Raw genomic sequence first — 21,650 nt, 5'->3', positions numbered from 1 at the left:
GGGATTTGATAGAATTTTATCGCGATTGGCTCCAGAAGTAACCCTCATTCCTGCCCTGCCTCCTTACCTGTCAAAGTCCTGTGGTCTCCATCAACACCTCCATTTTCACCTGGCTCTTCTTAGGGCCATACTCTGCCACACCTGCCTTTTACTTGTATCTTTTTTCCCTGGGCTTCAGTGATCACTCCTGTGCCATTAACTCCTTAATTTATACCTCTCAGCCAAAACTCCAAAGCCTTTTTCTAACTGCTGAGAGGAAGGCCAGAAGAATTTCATTTCAGTGTCTAAGACAAAATCCATCATTTTTCTCTCAGAATCCCATTTTCTCTTTCTTCTCTCTCTCATTCACTGGTACCACCATCCATTCGCCTGGCAGAAACCTGAGAGTATCCTTATATTTCACTCTACCGTCCCTGACCCGTTGGTCACAGCTCCTTTAATTCATAGGTACGTCTTGTGCCCGTTTGTTTCCAGTCTTGCTGCCACTCGGTTAGTTCAGACTTTCATCATTTCTCATTTGGGTTATTTTATTAGCATCTGTTTGACCTCATTCCCTCTAGTCTCTTATTAAAACTCCTATCTTATATGTTAAATGCATATCTGCTTGAGATCTTTTATGTCTCCCAGTTATTTGCTCAATAAATATTTGTTCAATGAATAAATAGATTTCCAGTAACATTAATGCAAATTCCCAAGGACATCATAGCAAACCTTAACTCAGTCCTTCTTTGAAGGGATTTTCTTTTTTTTTTTTTAAATTTTTTTTTTCAACGTTTATTTATTTTTGGGACAGAGAGAGACAGAGCATGAACGGGGGAGGGGCAGAGAGAGAGGGAGACACAGAATCGGAAACAGGCTCCAGGCTCTGAGCCATCAGCCCAGAGCCTGACGCGGGGCTCGAACTCACGGACCGCGAGATCGTGACCTGGCCGAAGTCGGGCGCTTAACCGACTGCGCCACCCAGGCGCCCCTGAAGGGATTTTCTTAATAGTATTCTGGATATCCTACTAATTCTCCTGCAACATATGTTGAGATGATTTATCATCCTTGTGTCTACCATTGTAATAGGAAATATGTTTATTACTAAAATTATTAGTCTTGTATTGTCGGGTTTTTTTTTTGCTTCAAGTTTTTATTTAAATTCTGGCTAGTTAGCATATAGTATAACATTCGTTTCAGGAATAGAATTTAGTGATTCCTCACTTATGTGTAACACCCACTGCTCATCGCCACAATTAATACCCTCCTTAATACCCATCACCCATTTAGCCCAATCCCCACCACCCACCTCCCTTCCAGCAACCCTCTGTTTTTTTCTCTATGGTTAAGAGTCTCTTACGGTGTGCCTCCCTCTCTTTTTTATTCTTCCTTCCCCTATGTTCACCTGTTTTGTTTCTTAAATTCCACATATGAGTGAAATCCTATGGTAATTGTCTTTCTCTGACTCATTTATTTAACTTAGCATAGTCCACTCCATCTAGCCCTATCCATGTCATTACAAATGGCAAGGTCTTTGATTTTTTTGATTGCTGAGCAATACTCCATTGTGTGTGTTATATCTATATATGACCTCTTTATCCATTCGTCAGTCGATGGGCATTTGGGCTCTTCCATAGTTGGGCTATTGATAGCGCTGCTACAGACATCAGGGTGCATATATCCCCTCGAATCAGTGTTTTTCTATCCTTTAGGTAAATACCCAGTAGTGCAATTGCTGGTGGTAGGGTAATTCTATTTTTAACTTTTTCAGGAACCTCCATACTGTTTTGCAGCATCGCTGCACCAGCTTGCATTTCTACCAGCAATGCAAAAGAGATCCTCTTTCTCCGCATCCTTGCCAACATCCGTTGTGGCCTGGGTTGTTGATTTTAGCCATTCTGACTGGTGTGAGGTGGTCTCTCAGTGTGGTTTGATTTGTATTTATTTCCCTGATGATGAGTGATGAGCATCTTTTCATGTGTTTTTATTTTTTAACATTTATTCATTTTTTTTTTAATTTTTTTTTCAACGTTTATTTATTTTTGGGACAGAGAGAGACAGAGCATGAACGGGGGAGGGGCAGAGAGAGAGGGAGACACCGAATCAGAAACAGGCTCCAGGCTCTGAGCCATCAGCCCAGAGCCCGACGCGGGGCTCGAACTCACGGACCGCGAGATCGTGACCTGGTTGAAGTCGGACGCTTAACCGACTGCGCCACCCAGGCGCCCCTAACATTTATTCATTTTTGAAAGACAGAGAGAGACAGAGTGCAAAGGGGGCAGGGCTAGAGAGGGAGACACAGAATCTGAAAGGCTCCAGGCTCTGAGCTGTCAGCCCAGAGCCCGACACGGGGCTTGAACCCACGGGCCGCGAGATTATGACCTGAGCCGAAGTTGGCCGCTTAACCTAGTGAGCCAGCCAGGCGCCCCTCTTTTCATGTGTTTTTTAGCCCTCTGGATGTCTTCTTTGGAAAAATGTCTGTTCATATCTTCTGTCCATTTCTTCACTGGATTATTTGTGTTTTAGGTGTTGAGTTTGATGAGTTCTTTCTGTATTTTCGATAACCTATTATCAGATATGTCATTTGCAAATATCTTCTCCCATTCTGCAGTCTGCCTTTTAGTTTTTTTCACTGTTTCCTTCCCTATGCAGAAGCTTTTTATCTCAACGAAGTCCCAGTAGTTCATGTTTGCTTTTGTTTCCCTTGTCTCTGGAGATGTGTCTAGTAAGAAGTTGCTTTGGCTAGGGTCACAGAGGTCGCTGCCTGTTTGCTCCTCTAGGATTTTGATGGTTTCCTGTCTCCCATTTAGGTCTTTTATCCATTTTGCGCTTATTTTTGTGTTTGGTAAGAAAGTGGTTCAGTTTCACTCTTCATGTTGCTGTCCAGTTTTCCCAACACCATGCAATGCATTGCAATTTAGACATTTGGCGTTCAAATGCTTGGAATAGGGCTGGCACTCTGCATAGTGATAGAAAGCTTTTTAGTTTTTGAGCCTTGGTTTTCTCATCTGCAAAGTGAGAATAACAGCTTACCCGTATCAGCAAGTTATGGGGCAGAGCACCTCATTGCCTGCTACGTAGAAAATGTTTAATAAAAATATAACAACAGTAGTATTAATAGCCATGCATTGTTTTATACCTTAGTTCTTGTGATCTGCAATGTATTTTATATAATGTACTTATATATTTACATAATGCATTGCATGTTGTAAATTATAGAAGACACATAATTTATATATAATTACTTTACAAAAACATTTTGCGCATATCATAAAAGAGAACTATATTGTGATCTTTTGATTTTATGATAAATTTCAAAGACTGACATGATTTTAGAATTAGACCCTGTTTTTAGAAATCTCTTGAACTAGTTACAGTTTATTGCCCACATTCATGCGCTTACCAGTAGCATTGGTTCTTTTGGACATATTCTGATTTCACAAGAATTACCTTACTCTCAGAAACTTGAAGGAAACGGAGGACTCCTTATGTGTTGAAATGTTTCTCAGGGGATGTCTTCACCAGCCCTCATTCCCAGGGAATTGGTGAGAATGGGGTGTGTGTGTTCGGTAATGGAACCCAGCACAACCCCGCCAACCACCATTTGTAGCTTGCCTTGGTGCAGAGAGAAAACAGGAGTGATTGGACTTCTCTAGTCCCGCAGTAACCACTGCGTGCCTTATGCTCGCTGACGGATGGTTCAGAATTTTAGGGGCTGGTGAAGACACCCCCTTAGACTTGGAAGGGCAGACCTCCTCCCTTCAGATACACGGTGGAAGCTACTGAGGGTCTCCTTCCTCGCTTAGCAAACTCGTGTACAGAGTGCCTGTTGTGGTTGTTATGCTTAGTTGGGCACCTAAGTTCAAGGCCCCAACCCTCCAGTCTCATAGAGGAGACAGATGTGCATGTAACCATAGAATAACTCAGACTATAGTGAATGCTGTAACTTGCCTCTACAGAAAAGAGTCGGCTTTTTTTTTTTTAGTTAATTGTTTACGTGGAACTCTCACCCTTTAACTTTGTATTTGAGAAAATGGGATAATATAATTCGTTTTCTGATGATATTGCAGCTCATATCGATGAGGCCTTCCATAAAAATTCTTAAAAAATTTTTTAGCATTTATTTATTTTTGAGAGAGAAAAGAGAGAGAAAGCGAGCGACCGCAAGCGCATGGGCGGGGGAGGGGCAGAGAGAGAGAGGGAGACACAGAATCCGAAGCAGGCTCCAGGCTCTGAGCTGTTAGTGCAGAGCCGGATGTGGGGCTCGGACCCATGAACCGCGAGATCACAACCTGAGCTGAAGTCGGACGCTTAACCCACTGAGCCCCCCCAGGTGCCCCCTTAGCCTCCCTTTTTTTTTTAAATTTTTTTTTCAACGTTTATTTATTTTTGCGACAGAGAGAGACAGAGCATGAACGGGGAAGGGGCAGAGAGAGAGGGAGACACAGAATCGGAAACAGGCTCCAGGCTCTGAGCCATCAGCCCAGAGCCTGACGCGGGGCTCGAACTCACGGACCGCGAGATCGTGACCTGGCTGAAGTCGGACGCTTAACCGACTGCGCCACCCAGGCGCCCCTAGCCTCCCTTTTAAAATAAACACCCCCACCCCAACCCCACCTCCTCTTTGATCTCTTGGCTCAGCAATCCTTGTCCCCTGTCTGCTCAATCTTCCTCACACATTTGTCACCTGTGTATTTAGGATATTTGTTTCTATTACACCTTCACTCATGGAAATGCAAGCTTCATGTGGGCAGGTAACTGTGCATGTTTATTCCCTGTTAACATTCCTAGCACCTCCAGTAATACCTGACCCATCGTGAACACAACATAAATATTTACTGAACGAATGAATGTGCACATATACGGAAGGATCCTTTTTTAGCAAGCCCTTTTTATCAAATGTTGGTCAATGTTATTAAGTAATCTACTTTAACAAGGCTTATTCCCCTGCTCCAGCTCTTGTCCCATTATAATTGAAGATTTTTTGGCATTGGCAGGACATGGAGCTATTTTTTGATCCTATATGCCTTTGGTTTTTCTCTTCATTTTATGGGGTAGAGGAGGAGATATGTGTTGTGTGTAATTAAAAATGGTACACGAAATGCCTTCTTTACGTTTTTTTAATCGGCGTTTTGTAACTTCTGAGACCTGCTTCTTTTTCCAAGTTGTAAGTTGCTTGGAAAAGTTGAGAGCTGAAAAATGAAAATACACAGAGATTGTCTCATAAGCTATTACCAATGTGAACTTGACAAGAATAAATCTTGCCCGCCTCCTTGAAGTAATACTGAAAGCAATACCATTCAATTCCAGCGTCTGCTGTATAGCTGAGGCAATGTAAGACTTCTGTGACGACTTCCTCTACCTTCTTGACTGTGCCTGTCTACCTCAAAGCAATGTTATAAACTTAAATTAGTAATTGTTATAAATTTCTAAAAAGTAACACATGTCCACATACAGACATATTCTGCTATACTTAAGTATGTCTACACAAAACACCTCTTGTTTTTCAATATATAAGCGGAATCGTTCTCTTTGTCAAGTGCCGAAGTAACTGCTTATACATTCAGGTTCTGGAACAAATGCACAAGCTAAGTATCAGATGAGGAATCAAGAAGAGGGAAAGTGTTCTGGGCATCGAGTGAACTAGCTGGCTGCTTCCTAGATCATTTCGGAGAAAACTTCAAAAGAGAAATTCACATCTCTGTTTTTCCTTCTTCTTAGAGACCAGCAATCTTTTTTATAGTGCTGTGTAACAAGAGAAAATAGATACACCCGGTGCTTTGAAGTGACTCGGGAGATGTTGCTACGGATATAAAAAGCTTACTGCCTTAGCAGCTCTGGCAGCCTCATCCATCCCTGCCACAGGAGAAGCATGCTTTTATAGGCCCCGGGACAAGGGTTAAGTTTATCTGCTTACCAGGAATCTCAGTTGGGTGACTCACTTGCCAGATAAAATTTCTTATTAATTCAGAGAATTGCAGATACGGTTGGTGTGATACTCCTCTGCAGAAGGCATGCTGACCTCACGTGGAAAGGACGATTTTATTTTGAATTACTGCATCGAGAAGATGCAGAAAGCACAGAAAGTGGAGGAAGAAACTATCTTGAGGACGTCTGTAGGAAAAATGCACATAGAATGGAATATCCTGCAGATGCTTAGTAGATTCTAAAATCTCCCCTTATTCTGCAAATCCCTTAGCAAGACCTACGTGGCTGTACTCACATCTATGATTGTGATTATCCACAATAATAATTATAGCTGCATTTATAAGAAATGATTTGTATGTAGTTTAAGTCATGACTGACAACTAAAAGAAAGTTACTGCTTATCCCAGGGATGTGCATATCAGATCAGTATGTTTTCAGTGGTAGTTAATTAAGTCATCAGGAGAAGAGAAATACATCCATAGGAAATACGTTCTTCTTTGTGTTAAAGGACAAGGATAGGTATCTCAGAAAGTTTCATTTAAGTCAGAGGGGAAGATGGAATTTATATAATATTCACTTTCCATTCTTCTCTTAGTAGAAAATGCCATTCCGTCTCCATGACCATCGCTTTCCCAGTTGGACTTAGCATACTGTGGTCAACTTGCTGGTCCAGGACAGCAAGTGGTGTGCTAAAATCCTGACGGCTGGAGGAGAAGGGAGGGGATTACAGCTCCTTTCCTGGGTCCGTGATGTACCTCCGCCTCTTAACATCTATGTGAATATATGTAATCTCCAGTATGAGCAGCTGGGGCTAGATATTTGGGAACACATTAAAAAATAGGAAGATCTGAATTCAGAGTACACCGATTACATTTTAATTCTGTTTCCTCATCCATTCCTACTAGAGATTTTAGATGGTTATAAATAGACCCTAAGTATTCTTGGTTTTTTATTTTTGTTTAGTTTTTAAATGTTTGTTTATTTTTGAGAGAGACAGAGACAGAGCACAAGTGGGGAAGAAGCAGAGAGAGAGGGAGACAGAACTGAAGCAGGTCCCAGGCTCCAAGCTATCAGCACGGAGCTCCACACGGGGCTCAAACTCATGAACTGCGAGATCATGATCTGAGCCGAAGTCGGATGCTTAACTGACTGAGCCGCCCAGGCGCCCCAGTATTCTGATTTTTTTAAAGCATTCATACAAATACAGGAAATTATTTCAGAAAGAGGACACTACTATTGAACAAATGTTTGATCCTAGATGGCACTCCATTTGTATGGATGCTCATGGATATGGAATACATTTAGCAAAATCGTCAACAGAAGCATTGCTTATAACAGTAAGGTGAACCTGAGGACGATGAGGTGATCAGCTATTTTGCGTACATGTATTAGGTAAAGCACGCTTACTCACTTTACAAAAAAATAAGCTTTAAGTAATTAATGTCACTGCAGTAAGAGTTTTAACATTCTCATTTGGCATTATAAAATGGTCGAATGCATATCTAGAAACCAGAGTGTTAATGACCAAGTGTAAAATTTGCAATCAAAATGTTCTCTATTCTCCCAGAAGGTGGAAAGGGAATAATTAACATAAACTATTTATACTGCTCCAGATTGCAAAACCTAAGGATTGCACTACAGCAAGTCTGATAGCCACCTATTATAAACTGGTCAGTAAAAAATGAAGAGAGTTTTATATGGCTCAACTTTGGGAAAATAATACACTCAAAGTACTGCAAATAGCAAAATCTAATCCATCCAGACATGGAAACCAAGGGTTTCATTTATCACTTTGGACAAGAATATGCAGCGAAGATTTCTTTTATCGCCAGTGCAAAGCAAGAAATATCGTTGGGTAAAAAAGAAATCTGATGATGCAAAAGAAGATAATTGCTATTAAGAAATGATTGCCAGTGCGGAAATACTCATCTTCTAAGAACAAAGCATTTCTTTTTTTTTTTTTAATTTTTTAAGCGTTTATTCATTTTTGAGACACAGAGAGAGACCGAGTGTGAGCAAGGGAAGGGCAGAGAGAGAGGGAGACACAGCATCTGAAGCAGGTTCCAGGCTCTGAGTTGTCAGCACAGAGCCCGGCGCGGGGCTCGAACTCACTGACCACGAGATCATAACCTGAGCTGAAGTCAGACACTTAACTGAGCCACCCAGGTGCCCCAAGAACAAAGCATTTCTGACCAAAGTCAGTCTGTTTGCAAAAAGGTTTGGACGATTATCTGTCTCTTCTCACCTTTCTCAGTAGGTGGAAATAAGTACAGGACGTAGGTACAAGTTCACGTCCGAGTTTCCACAGAGTGGGAAGAATGACAGTTCAGTGCTCTTTCAAATATCCATCTTCAGTAGGGAAACATGTATGTTAGAGAATTCTTAGCCCGAGTGAAAAGTATCTGATCCATTTCAAATAGGATGCTCAAGAATGCAGAAGGGAATTTTTTATTCATTGACCAAGCAATCATTTAGCTTCTTTGGACAAAATTGATAAATATGCAAATTGTAATAGCCTTTCAAAGTCTACTTGCAAATAGCTAATTGTTTCTGAATATGATATAAATGATATTTTGATTTTTTTTATTTTACACTAAACATCAACTATGTTGAAGATACTATGTGCGGTATTTTGGCTATTCTAAACCACAAGAAATTCATTTTTCCATTTCTCAGGACCCCATAACTCAAAAGGAATACCTTTGAATACATTTTCCCGAGAAAAATCTTCATATCCTGATAGTGTGAGAGGTTTGGAGACCATGATTACCTCCATTGGATTTATAATACCCATGTACTTATTTATACAAACTGTGACTTTCTATAATTATACTTACTCGTGAATATATTCCTGACTCTTCAAAGAATTTAATTTTCAGCAGAGATAATAGAATAAAATCATGTAAAATATCCATCAGTGTGTTTGTTTATTCCATCCAACTCTCCTTGGCGCTTACTTCCTGATACAGAGAAATGTGAACACATACAAATTAGCTCTTGCCATCCCTTGGTGTATTTACTTGGGAAGGAAAAATAACACGTTTCCACATTTTTGTCTATATCACAGTGTTGTTTTGTTTGTATGAGAAAGATGCCTCGTCCCCAGGGATCTCCCTGATATGGCTTGAGCCTGTAGTCCAATTAATCAAGGAAATATTAGTACTCAGTACGGATCTGTAAGGGAAGACAGAACTATTACTAAAACCAGGCTTGAAATGTTTGAACTACAAAAATTCTAAGCTTTGTCTAGGGCCAGCCAAAAATGCATTGCATCATTCTGGGAATGAACTCACTCATTGTCCTATACTCTCTCATGAGCAGCGTACCTGAAATTAAAGTGCTTCACGCATTCTTAATGGCAGTCTGAGTGTAAACAAAAAAAATTCACACCGCGTGTACAGTAAGAGCTCTAAGGATGAGAACTGTTCACAGAAATCGTCAGATTACATTTACAGTTACAAAGATGGTTTGTGATCAACATGGAGAATCTTTAGTCTCTAGATACGGAATCTGAATTTTGATCCATGGGTAATGGTAACCCATAAAAACTTTTGAACGGAAAGCCATAAGATAATTTAGAAAAATAGAGTAGTGGTTGTGTGCAAGCTGAATTAAAGGACAGAGATGACAGGGACAGTAATAATAGAACCAATTAAAGGATGCTTTGAACAATAACTCTTTAGTCATTTTCCCCATCAAGAATTTGAGAAAGGAATAGGGGCCATAAAAATAGACAAGGTGTGTACTGGATAATGATTTGGAATTGTTTGCCAAAGAGTTACAGCTTAAAAACTGTAACCATTTGGCTAACCAAAGTCTGTTATATATATCCAGCCCTTCTATTAAGTATTACAGGTTGAAAAATGCAAACTAAATGAGGTGTAGTTTCTAACTCTAATACTGTGCAGCCTTCAGAATAGTTATTTTAGTTAAGCAGATTATCCTGATACGTTGTCAGTGATGCTGTAATTGAAGTCTGATGGGACCCACGAGGAGCCTGTTGGGAGTGAACCTTCTCCTGTGTCCACTGTCCTTGGGCAAGATAGATGAGGGGCTAGCCAGAGTGAGGGGACGGTTCCATTCTGAGTGTTGAAGGTTAAGGGTGAAACTCGTAGGTTTGGGATGTCAAAGGGTAGACAACAGTGCAAGTACTAATCACCCACACAAGCCAACAGAGAACGAACTAGTAGGGGAGGAGACCGCGCACACACACACACACACACACACACACACACACACACACACCCTTCCCCTTCCTGGGATGGATCAGTCTCTCCTGGGCGCCTCCATTGCTCACTTACAGACAGTGTGTCCAAGAGCTCCACCAGCAAGAGTTCCTTCCAGTCTGCACGAGACGTTGGAGTCCCCTGTGCTGAGCTCTCCAGCAAGGCATAGGTCGCCATGGTCAATGAGTGTGTACACGGCCAGGGTTTTTACGCTGAAACTTATAGCAGGGGATTGTGGGTTATAGCTCAGGAGTCTTATTACGTGCATCCTTCTCACTGCCTCCGTAGTTTTTCCCTCAAATGCAGACAAGCTTGGATACACTGATCAATTTTCAGTGATATAAATCTATGTTTTTCTCCTCCTTTTTTAAAAAAACTTTTCTCTAAAATGACATGTTCAAAAACAAGTTTTGTATAAACATGTTGATGACATTTCCTTTTTTTAATACAGTTTTTAAGTTTATTTATTTTGAGAGAGAAAGAGTGTGTGTGTGTGTGTGTGAGCAGGAGAGGGGCAGAGAGAGAGAGAGAGGGAGAGAGAGAATCCCAAGCCCAAGCAGGCTTCACACTGTCAGTGCAGAGCCTGATGCGGGACTTGAACCCACAAACTGTGAGATCACTACCTGAGCCGAAATCAAGAGCTGGACACTTAACCGGCTGAGCCACCCAGGTGCCTGATTTTTATGACATTTCTTAATAAGAGCATATTCGCAATTTGACAAAATTGGAAATGATACTCTGTTCAAACTCTTTTTTTTTTTTTTTAGAAAGTGGAAGTAGGCATCCTTTGAAAAGTGCTTATACGAATCACACACTTCACCCTGAATTTTCTTAGACCTCTCATCTGTGAACGGAAAACTCATGGTCTCGCCATTGGAAATGACATTATTTCTTTCTGACTCCAACAGGCTTACATTAAACCATGACTCCGTTATCCTTGTTGAAATTTAAATGGGATCCCTGTAGTAGTATTTTCATGAGCCTCCATTCAGCTAAGTATATTCTATGTTTGTGAGTACAGTATGTCCTTATACCATAAGATCTGTGGTCTTTAATTTCCTTGGTGTCTCACTGTACTTTTTATCGATCACTGGAGTTATTTTATAGGCCTATGAAAACATTTTCGCATTGATGATTTTTTGGGTCACTTTATTGCTTTCGCTCTATCTTTATCCGACTTTTTCCTTCATGGCCTGTGTTGGATTTTCCATCTTTAAAGTATCAGACAGTTGGACCAAAGAATCTCATCATTCTATTCAAGCCTAACTGTAGTACAGTACAGATCTTTGAAAGGGAACAGAAGCTTAATATTCACGTCTATGTTTTTTGAGTCCCTAGTGTTTACTTTTGTTAAGTTGGCTATGCTAATGTTAGTTGTAATTCTCAAACAGTAGGGTAAACACATCTTGGTTTACAAGACGTGGTCTTGGTTTATGAGTGTATTCTTGGTGTAATTACTTATATTGTCCCCTTTTTGCTTTCAACAGTGTCTCAGTTTGTGTGTTAAATTGTAAGGACACCCTATATATCAGGGAGAGCTGTAAAGAAATTGTCCTTTTGTGCAACTCTAGAATTCAATTTATGAAAAGTGAATGTAATTAAAATATGCTGACAGCCACTGTCTCTGCTATGGACTTCATGTGTGCTGTATCTAAGATTTTTTGAGGACAAATGGATAAAACATAGTGTTTATTTACTGAAAGGTTTTTAAAGTTACAAAAGGAAAATGACGTTGCTTTTCCTTTTAGTTCTTCTCTGCCTCTCAACCAGTCTTGTCATGATTCTATTAAGGCAAATTGCGCAAAGCTAAGGTGTTCATTTATTTTCTAAACAAAATAGATACAGTTATGATTTAACCAGTTATGGTGGAAGCCAGAGAACCTTATGTGGGCTGTTGGAAGTGAAAGGAATCTTGAAAAATATGTTCCACGAATCTGGTCTATCCCTTTACCTTTATAGATGAGCCACTACATCACAAGGAGGTTTCGTAAGTTGTATGTGGTTTCCTGGCTTTTAAAAGAATATACCACACTATGGTCAGATCTCCAATATAGTAGTCCAGGGTTTCACAGTTCCTTTTGCTAGACATGATTGCATATGAAAGGCCAAAGGCAACCCTATTTCACACCACTCTCCCTTGCTAATAAGACTGTGACAGCACTTGTTTAGAATTACAGCTCTTGGATCCTTGGTACATCACAACCAGTAGAAAACATGTCCGCCTCTGGGACTGGCTGCCATTCGTTAGAGAATAGGAGGCATATTCAAAACTAAATGTCTGGCCCTAGACTGTATGCCCTGCCTGCTAGTGCTCTGTGAAATTCATGGTCTATCCTCACTAAAACCTCCTATATTCGCTATGTCTTTATAACTAACTCCAACACAAACTGGGCTTTTCCCCGAGGACCGCAATTCTCCGCAGCCACAGTAGTGCTTTTGTTTGGTTTCTCCCACTACTTTTTCTAGAATGGGCTCTGGAAGTAGCGGTAGCTATCCTCCCTGCTTTTTGCTGTTTTTAGATTTGTGCTGTCCAAAACTCTAACCACTAGTCACTTGAGTACTTGAAACGTAGCTCATTCAAATTGACATGTGTTATTAGTGTGAAATACATTCAGGATTTTGGAGACCAAGTATGGAAAAAAATGTAAAATATTTTATTATTTTTACCAGCTTTATTGAGATATAACTGATATATAATAATGTATAAGTTTAAGGTGTACAGCATGATTTTGACACACACATGTAGTACAAAATGATTAGCATAGTAGAGTTGGCTAACACCTCCATCACCCCACATAATTGCCTCTTATTTTGTTTTGAGTTTTTCATATGGTGAGAACATTTAAGGCTTATTCTCTTCACAGCTCTCAAGTATATAGTACAATATTGGTAACTTCAGTCACCATGCAGTACAGCAGATCCCCAGAGCTTACTCATCTGATAACTGGAAGTTGGTGCCCTGTGACCAACATCTTTCATTTCCCTGCCACCAGCCCCTGGCAACCATCACTGTACTTTCTGTTTCTAGGAGTTTGACTTTTTTTAGATTCCACATATGAAGGAGATCGTGTAGTATTTGTCTTTCTGAGTCTGACTTACTTCATTTAACATAATGCTTTCACGGTCCACCCGTGTAATTCTTACTGGTAGGATTTCCTTTTTTCTGTGGCTGAATAATACTCCATTCTCTGTGTGTGTGTGTGTGTGTGTGTGTGTGTGTGTGTGTGTGTGTGTGTGTGTCTTTATTCATTCATTGGATACTTAGTTGTTTCTTTACCTCAGCAATTGTGAATGATGCTGCAATGAACATAGGAATGCAGATACCTCTTCAAGATCCTGATTTCATTCTTTTTGGATGTATAATGAGAACTAATTTACATTTCTCTGATGATTAGTGATGTTTGGCATCTTTTCATGTACCTGTTGGCCGTGTGTATGTCTTTAGAATATGGCTAGTCAGTTCCTCTGCCCATTTTTTAATCAGGTTTTTTGGGGTTTTTTTGTTATTGAGTTACGAGTTCCTTATATATTTTGGATCTTAATTTCTCATCAGATAAAATGAATTGCAAATATTTTCTTCTTTATGTTGCCTTTTCCTCTTGTGGATTGTTTATTTTGCTCTGCAGAAGCTTTTTAGTTTGATGTAACCCCATTTATTTTTGCTTTTTTTGCTTGGGCTTTTAGTGTCCTATCTAAAAAACAGTTGACAAGACCAACATCAAGGGTCTTTTTTCCTATGTTTTCTTCTAGGGATTTTATAGTTTCAAGTCTTACGTTTAAGTCTTCACTTTATTTTGAGTTAATTTTTGTGAGAGGTATAAGATAGGGGTTCAATTTTATTCTCCTGCATTGATCAGTTTTCCTAACACCATGTTTTTTTTTTTAATGTTTTGTTTATTTTTGAGAGAGCAGGGGAGGGCCAGAGAGAGAGGGACAGATGACCTGAAGCGGGCTCTGGGCTGCTGACAGCAGTGAGCCTGATATGGGGCTTGGACTCACAAACGGCGAGGTCATGACCTGAGCCGAAGGTGGACACTCAGTTGACTGAGCTACCCAAGTGCCCCCTCAGTGTTTTTAACACAGATTTCATTTTATAATGATATTTTAGATATATTGCGTTAAAGTCTATTTTAAAATGAATTTTACCTCTTTTTTTAAAAAAACTCTTAAAAATGTAGCTGTGAGAGCATTTACAGCTGCCCGTGTGTCTCCCCTTATATCCACGTTGGACAGTGCTTGTTGTATTCCATTCCTCTTTTGCCCTAAAAACTCTAGTTCTCAACCTCATGGCATCAGATTTTATCACCCTCATTACTCACTGCTGTGGTCCTCGTTGTGGCAGTCCTGGTCATTTCCCTTCATGTCTTGATCAAGTTAACATCTAGGTCACCAATATTTTTTCCAACAATATTGTCTCAATTCATGGTAAATTCCGTATATACTTGAATGAACCTTCCAGTACACGGACCTCTTGTTTCCTTAAATGTATCCCGTCTGACTTATTTATTTTTTTTTTAACTATGACAATACCTACACTTTGTTGATTCCAAATTTTTATAAACCCTCCCTCATCTCTATTTTGTCCCTTCGACTACCTTTCTTGTTCCCGGACTCCAGCAATTCTTCGACTCCACCAGCACTCTGATCCGTTCATTGGTCATGCTCTTTTACTCTCCTTCCATCCTGTTTCAGTCCTCCATGTATTCAAAAAATATTTACTGGACACCTCTCACGTGCCATGCTTCATTCTGAGTGGCAGAGATAGAAAATCTCTGCCGTCATGTTGCTTTTAGTCCTCTTGGCGTGACAAATAATAGGACAGGCTAAATTAGTAAGATATTTACCATGGTATTGGATAATAAGAGCTGCCAAGGAGAAAATGTAAGTCAGGAAATGGGGATACGAACCGTTGGCATGGGGGTGGGGAATTTTAAAAGGATAGCTAGCGAAGAAAGTAAATGAGTTAGCCGAGTGAGTATCTGGGGCTAATGCATTCTAGGAAAAAAAAAAAACTACAAATGCAAAGTCGTCGGAGTAATAGCGACTCTGGTGTACTCCAGAAACAGGAAAGAAGTAGGCTGGAGAAGAGAGGAAGAAGGGAAGAGAAGTAGAGGGTAAGATCAGAGAGACAGCTGGATCTCAGATAGGGCAGGGCTTTATAGATCCTAATGGAAAATACCGTAAAACCATTGGAGGATTTTGAGCAGAAGAATGCGATAACCTGATGTTGGAGGCTTGTAGTATTTCGAGGGCCGTCTGATGCTGGCTTACCCCCTCTGACGATTTTGGTGGCTTGAGCCGTACTTGTGATGAGGTTGTAAGCGTTGAGAAGAGGAGAAATTCTGGATACATACTGACTTTGGGAATACATGGATCATGTCATTCCTCTGCGCAAAATAGCTCCCCCTTTAATGCCAGTAAGCATCAGGGGCTTAAGAATGTCTTAACGAGTCTCTGCGAATCCGACACTTACGTTTTACTCCGATTTCTCCTAATTTCTCATTTAATTTTAGCAGCTAGCCCTCTGATAGTCTTTGAAAATGCCTGGGGCCACGTTGCTGCTTCATGGCCTTAGTAAAGCCTGCTGTCTGGAGAATCCTGCCCCAGGTATCCATGCACACGGCCACCTCCCTCTTCTCTTTTGGGTCTTTGTGCTACTCTTACCACTTGTGCAACACAGTCTGCTCCAGCTCCTACTTAAAGACGAAGCATCCTCCCAACCTGTCATTTTTGGTCTCCTTTCTCCTGCTCTGTTATTCTCCAGTTTTACCACCATTTCACATCCTAACTAATAGACTGACTATGTATGTCAGTCAGTTGCGTATTATCCTCCACCTGAAGGTGCCCTCCACGAAGGCAGGGGTTTTTGTCTCCTTTACTGATAATGTCCTGAATGTTTATTATGGTACCTAACACGTGGTAGATGATGAGTAAATATTACCAGAAGTAGTAGCAAATACGAAATAAGTTAACTCTTTTCAAAAGCCGAGGACTATTTGAACACTTGCTAAGTAGGAAAGTACTATTTTATAGGAGTTAGATGATGTTAACTTAGCCTCATTAGCTTTTTGCCTCTCTGGTTATTTATTCAGTTTTTCCCAAAGCCTTTATATGCTTAAGGGAAGCTCAGTAATTACTTGTTGTCTACTCTGTTGCAAACACTGCGGCTGGCATCTGGGATACATGAGCCTCCTCTAGGAGGAGAGCTACTGCAGTATATCAACAGTTATAATCAAGTGCACTGGGTGTGTTGTAAAGGATAATTACGTTACTGAAGTCTGGAGTGTTGATGATCCATCTGATCCAGACGCAGAGAAGCATGTGGAATCGAAAGGTTATTATACTTACAGGCCCTGGAGAGGAAGGGGCGTGCCATGCAGGGGGCCACATGGGAGGAGTGCCAAGTGAGCAGGCTCAATCAAACAGGTCCAGGAGCCGGAGGATAGAGCGAGGGCCCATGGGAAGTGGCTTACTAGGGGGTCGGAGTTGGGTACACAAGCAAAAGAGTGAGTCCGTTTCATTGGCGTGTTCGAATGTCACTATGTCACCATCACGGGAGGGCAAGCAGGGGGAACTTGTGACAGGGACCAGCCTTTATCACTCTGTGCACCTGGTTGCCGGGGCCAGGTCTCACAGCCTGTCTAGTAAGAAGGTGGAGACCTCAGGAAATCAAAAGTTTTAAAAATTTACAACACACTGGGTGATACTAGAAATAAACACAAGGCTTTGGATCCACAGAGAAAAGGCACCCTGGCAGTCTGTAAACAGTCCATTTCAGATTGAATGCTTTCCCAGTGGCGTTGTAGTCCTAAAGACAGAAGTCTGGCCTCTTAAAACCTAGGTAAGCGTGCAGGGCTGGTGTCTGTCTCCCTCCTATCTCTGTGAATATCAGATGCCCTACTTACAGCCAGAACCCTCCCCCACCCAGCCTGCAGCCTGCATTGAACCTCTAATGTTTTTAATCAGTCTTGCTAAATACTTCCTGTAGGGAGAATGAGTAGTGATGAGAAGTAATCTTGCGGCTTCTTTATTCTGAAAAATTCAATCACTGATCTACAGATACTGCTTATTCATCATGATACCCCAGTGTAGAAGATGGGGATTAAATTTCAGCCTTAAAGGTTGTGGGATCCCTCAAGGTTTAGAGTATGGTAATGAAAAATTGAGAACCTAAAAAAGGGATTCCAGAATCTGCATAGTGAATAAACTCTCACCAGGCCTTGCTTCTGATGTGAATTTAGGATTATGTGCATAGGAATATGCCATGTGCTTTTCACTGGAGCCTTAGTGCTTTGTCTATATTTCACATGTAACTCCTTTTCATGTCTTTTTCTTCAGTTTCAAACAAATTCTCTTTAGTTTCTTGAGGTCGTATGTGATTTCTGGGCCTTTCTTCACTGGTCTTACTAAGTATGTAAGTACTAGGAAGGCCTCCTGGTTACAATTAGAAGCCATTGACCTGACTCGATACTCTAAACAGAAGCTGTCTCCTTGGCAGGTCTATGCCTGGTTGCTCACCAGTGACCCCCTGCCTCTGAAGGTGAGCGCATGTCCCTATCTTTGCCTTTGTATTCAGAGTAATACATGTTTCCCAGGATCCATGGTCTTCCTGGACCCCAACTCTAATTCTTTGAGTTCTTGAAAGATCTCCAAAACTAGTTATTAGGTCCTACACATGGGTGGTACGCTTGTCTTAAAATATGCTGACTTGAGCATGAAGCCACCTTATCTAAAGTAAAAATTCCTGTTCTTCCTACACTCCGGTAAAGTCAGAAATAGAAAATTCATTTCAAATGTCTTGGCTCTTGTATGTAATTTTCCTTTTGTGCTTTTGTGGGACCGCATTCTGATTTACATGTTCTCACAGTATGGCAGTGAATCTGTTTCTTTCTTACGTGGATGTGTCCTTTCTTACAGGGTCTCCACTTATTCATCAAACACTTTGCTGTCTTGTGTTAGGCATTGTTACCCGGGCTGTCACATTGGAACTAGAGGACACAGCCTTTGGCTTCGTGGACTTTAGACCACTTATTGTTCCTCTAAGAACCATACAGGTCATATTGGTGCTTGGTTAACATACTATTCTTTTAAAATCATGGTGTCTTGGGGCACCTGGGTGGCCCAGTTGGTTGAGTGTCCAACTCTTGATTTTGCCTCAGGTCATGATCTCAGGTTCGTGAGTTCGAGCCCTACTTCTGGCTCTGCACTGACCGCGCAGAACCTGCTTGGGGAGTTTTCTCTCTCTGTGTCTCTCTCCCCCTTCTCTCACTCATATGTGCTCTTTCTCAAAGTAAATAAATTTTAAAATAAACAAATAAAAATAAAATCATGGCGTCCCTCTGATGAAATGTTATTTAAGCCTTTTTCTCATGAACTATTGTAAAAACCTGAAAACCAATACTCCCAATATTTTTAATTAAAATTTTTTTAATGTTTATTTGTTTTTGAGAACGAGAGAGACAGAGCACGAGCGGGGGGGTGGGGCAGAGAGAGAGGGAAACACAGAATCCAAAGCAGGCTCCATACTCCGAGCTGTCAGCACAGAACCCAACTCAGGGCTCAAACCCACGAACTGTGAGATCATGACCCAAGCTGAAGTCAGACGCTTCAATTGACTGAGCCATCCCAGTGCCCCCCAATGCTCCCTATTTTTCAATGATTTCTGTTTTATTCCAGATAGAGTGATTATTATAGTCAGTTTTTATTGCTTGTAAGGTTTTCTTACAATATTTTAATTAAGTTCTTTAATACTTCCTCTTCCATGATGAATATACCAACTTTGACTATGTTGATGCATTATAAGGTTAGGATGATTGCAAGAAGGCAAGTAGGGTCAAGGGAAGAGACAGTGCCTCCAGCTCTGTTCTCCGGGAGCCTTTTGGTACCTGCTCTGTGCAGGAGAAGGTTACTCCACCCCTCTCATTCCTTGCAGCCCGTTTTCACTTTTAGTCTTACGTAGAAGAAAAGCAGCACGGTAATTGTATATACAAATGTCCTGGAAATATATTTTCAACAAAAGGGGACCATTTAAATGAATTACACTTTAGTTACAGGAAATGCTGTCTTGAAAACGTTAAGTGAAAAATAACATCAAACTACAGGTAACAATCACAAAAATGTTAATATAACTGTAATAATACCAAAAATGATAAAGGCAATAGAAGAGTAGCTAATATTTTTATTTATTTTTAAAGTTTGTTCATTTGTTTGTTTGTTTGTTTGTTTATTTTTGTGAGAAAGAAGAGCCGAGCAGAGCGATAGTCCCAAGCAGGTTCTGCACCGACATGAGGCTCAATCCCACAAACCATGAGATTCTGACCTGAGCCGAAATCAAGAGTAGGACACTCAACAGACTGAGCCACCCGGGCACCCCAGTAGCTAATATTTTTTAAGCAATCGCTATGTCACGAACAGGTTCTAGATGCTTTACACTTAATTCTTTTAATTACTTCATCAAACCCCACAGCAACTTTATCAGGTGGCAGACACCATCCAACTTTTCCATGTGAGCGTAAAAATGAAGTACTGAGAGTTTAGGCAACATTGCTAGGTTCAGTGAAAAGATGATACCCATCCTCAAGATACTTGGATTCTAATGGTGTGACAAACCTGTGAAACAGGCGTGGTGTCTGTCATGAGCCGTGTGTTACCAGGGAAGACGCCACAGGTTCACGACGGGATTCCACCAATTGTGAAACCAGAGAAGATTCCACATGGAAGAAACACATGAACAGAGTTGAAAGAAAGGACTGCCTAGTTTTTCGGGTGAACAGGCAGATGGGAAAAACCTAAAAAGAGTTGGTCTCAAAATGGGACCGCCACCCACCAATTATGTGACTATACACAAGTAGCTTTAATCCTTCATCTGAACAACAGAAATGATATCTACCATTTCTTTATGGCTTATCAAGTAAAATAGAGTTGATTGAGAGCTCTTTTTAGTTACTAGATACTATTCAGTTATTGAAAACTCTTTAAATACTTGACTCTCCCTTTTGCTTCGCCTTGCTTAGGTAGATGTAATTGTGACCTTGGGAGGTCTCGGTGGGCGTTTTGACCAGATCATGGCATCTGTGAGCACCCTGTTCCAAGTTACTTGCATCACTCCTGTGCCGATTATAATAATCCAAGAGGAATCTCTCATCTACCTGCTCCAACCAGTAAGTGAAGAATAAGTATAATGTCAGCACATTGCTTCCATAAAACTTCTAACATTTGAGTAGACTAGAACGAAACATGAGCCTAGCGTGTGTCTTTGAATTTGACACCTGAGGGAAGTTGACCATGTTTGCTTCATTTTATCATGCCCCGAAAAAAAATCGCATAACTTTTAATTAAATTGACTAAGAATTAAATTTAGCCCTTTTACATTTTGAGCAGCTGAATGTGAATGCCACTTGAGAAACATCTCAACAGAGGAAGCCCAAAGCTTGGCAAATATTTCAAATGGAATTCTCATGTATTTTCAGTGCTGTCGTTATAACTGGAAACTGGATTTGATTTTGTTAAGCACTAAAAAAAAAAATTTTTAGCTTTTACTCTTTATAAGTTGCCTGCTTATTAATTTCACTGCTTCAGAATACATTTCTTTTTTTTTTTTTTTAATTTTTTTTTCAACATTTATTTATTTTTGGGACAGAGAGACACAGCATGAATGGGGGAGGGACAGAGAGAGAGGGAGACACAGATACGGAAACAGGCTCCAGGCTCCGAGCCATCAGCCCAGAGCCTGACGCGGGGCTCGAACTCCCGGACCGCGAGATCGTGACCTGGCTGAAGTCGGACGCTTAACCGACTGCGCCACCCAGGCGCCCCCAGAATACATTTCTAATGATCAATGTCATTCACTTCCCCTGATGAATATCATGGAAATTTTCTATCAATCCAGTGCTGAGAACAGAATCCTTATTAAATAAACCAGTTTTATAAGGTTGATCAGTGGGCTCCTCTAGAAAAGTAATCGTTTGGTAACGTTTTTAAAAGAGTGGACAGTTGTTCTTCCTTGCCTCTCACTGTCATGTGCTGCTTACAGCGTTGCTCCTGCCCCATCTGCCAGTCTCCCTCTGCAGGATGCTGTTACCTAGAAATTGTTGTTTGGTTAATATAGTGGGTATCAGGCACACTCCCTGCTGTTCAGCCAGCTTTGCATTTTTTTTTTCTGGCTCTTTGTATTGCCTAGCTTTGTTGTTTTCTGGAAAACTTCCTAAGAGGTGTGGAAAGGGAGCTGAAGAATTCAGTTTTCAAACTCCATACTCTCCATGGATTTAGTCAACGAACAGTTTATGAAGTGCCTGCTTTTTTTTTTAATCTTTTTTTAACATTTATTTATTTTCGAGAGACAGACAGGGACAGAGCACAAGCAGGGGAGGGGCAGAGAGAGAGAGAGAGAGAGAAAGAGAGGGAGAGGGAGACACAGAATCCGAAGCAGGCTCCGGGCTCTGAGCTGTCAGCACAGAGCCTGATGCAGGGCTCGAACCCATAAACTGAGATCATGACCTGAGCTGAAGTCGGACGCTC

General features: G+C 40.9%; 1 protein-coding gene across 12 annotated transcripts in view; it reads left to right on the top strand.

The window, feature by feature from the left end:
• The window catches only part of TPK1 (thiamin pyrophosphokinase 1), a 351,344-nt gene that overhangs the window by 194,877 nt on the left and 134,817 nt on the right, over window positions 1–21,650 (top strand). For 11 of the 12 annotated variants that reach the window (XM_045052931.1, XM_045052937.1, XM_045052939.1 and 8 more), the window contains one exon: window positions 20,147–20,293. The exons of the other annotated variant lie outside the window; for it this stretch is intronic. In XM_045052931.1, coding sequence (XP_044908866.1) covers window positions 20,147–20,293 — 147 coding nt within the window. The remainder of the gene's footprint in view (window positions 1–20,146; window positions 20,294–21,650) is intronic. 12 annotated transcript variants of the gene reach the window in all.

The sequence above is a fragment of the Felis catus genome, chromosome A2 (assembly GCF_018350175.1).
Source record: "Felis catus isolate Fca126 chromosome A2, F.catus_Fca126_mat1.0, whole genome shotgun sequence".
NCBI lineage: Eukaryota > Metazoa > Chordata > Mammalia > Carnivora > Felidae > Felis > Felis catus.
This window is presented reverse-complemented; position numbering and strand designations above follow the sequence as displayed.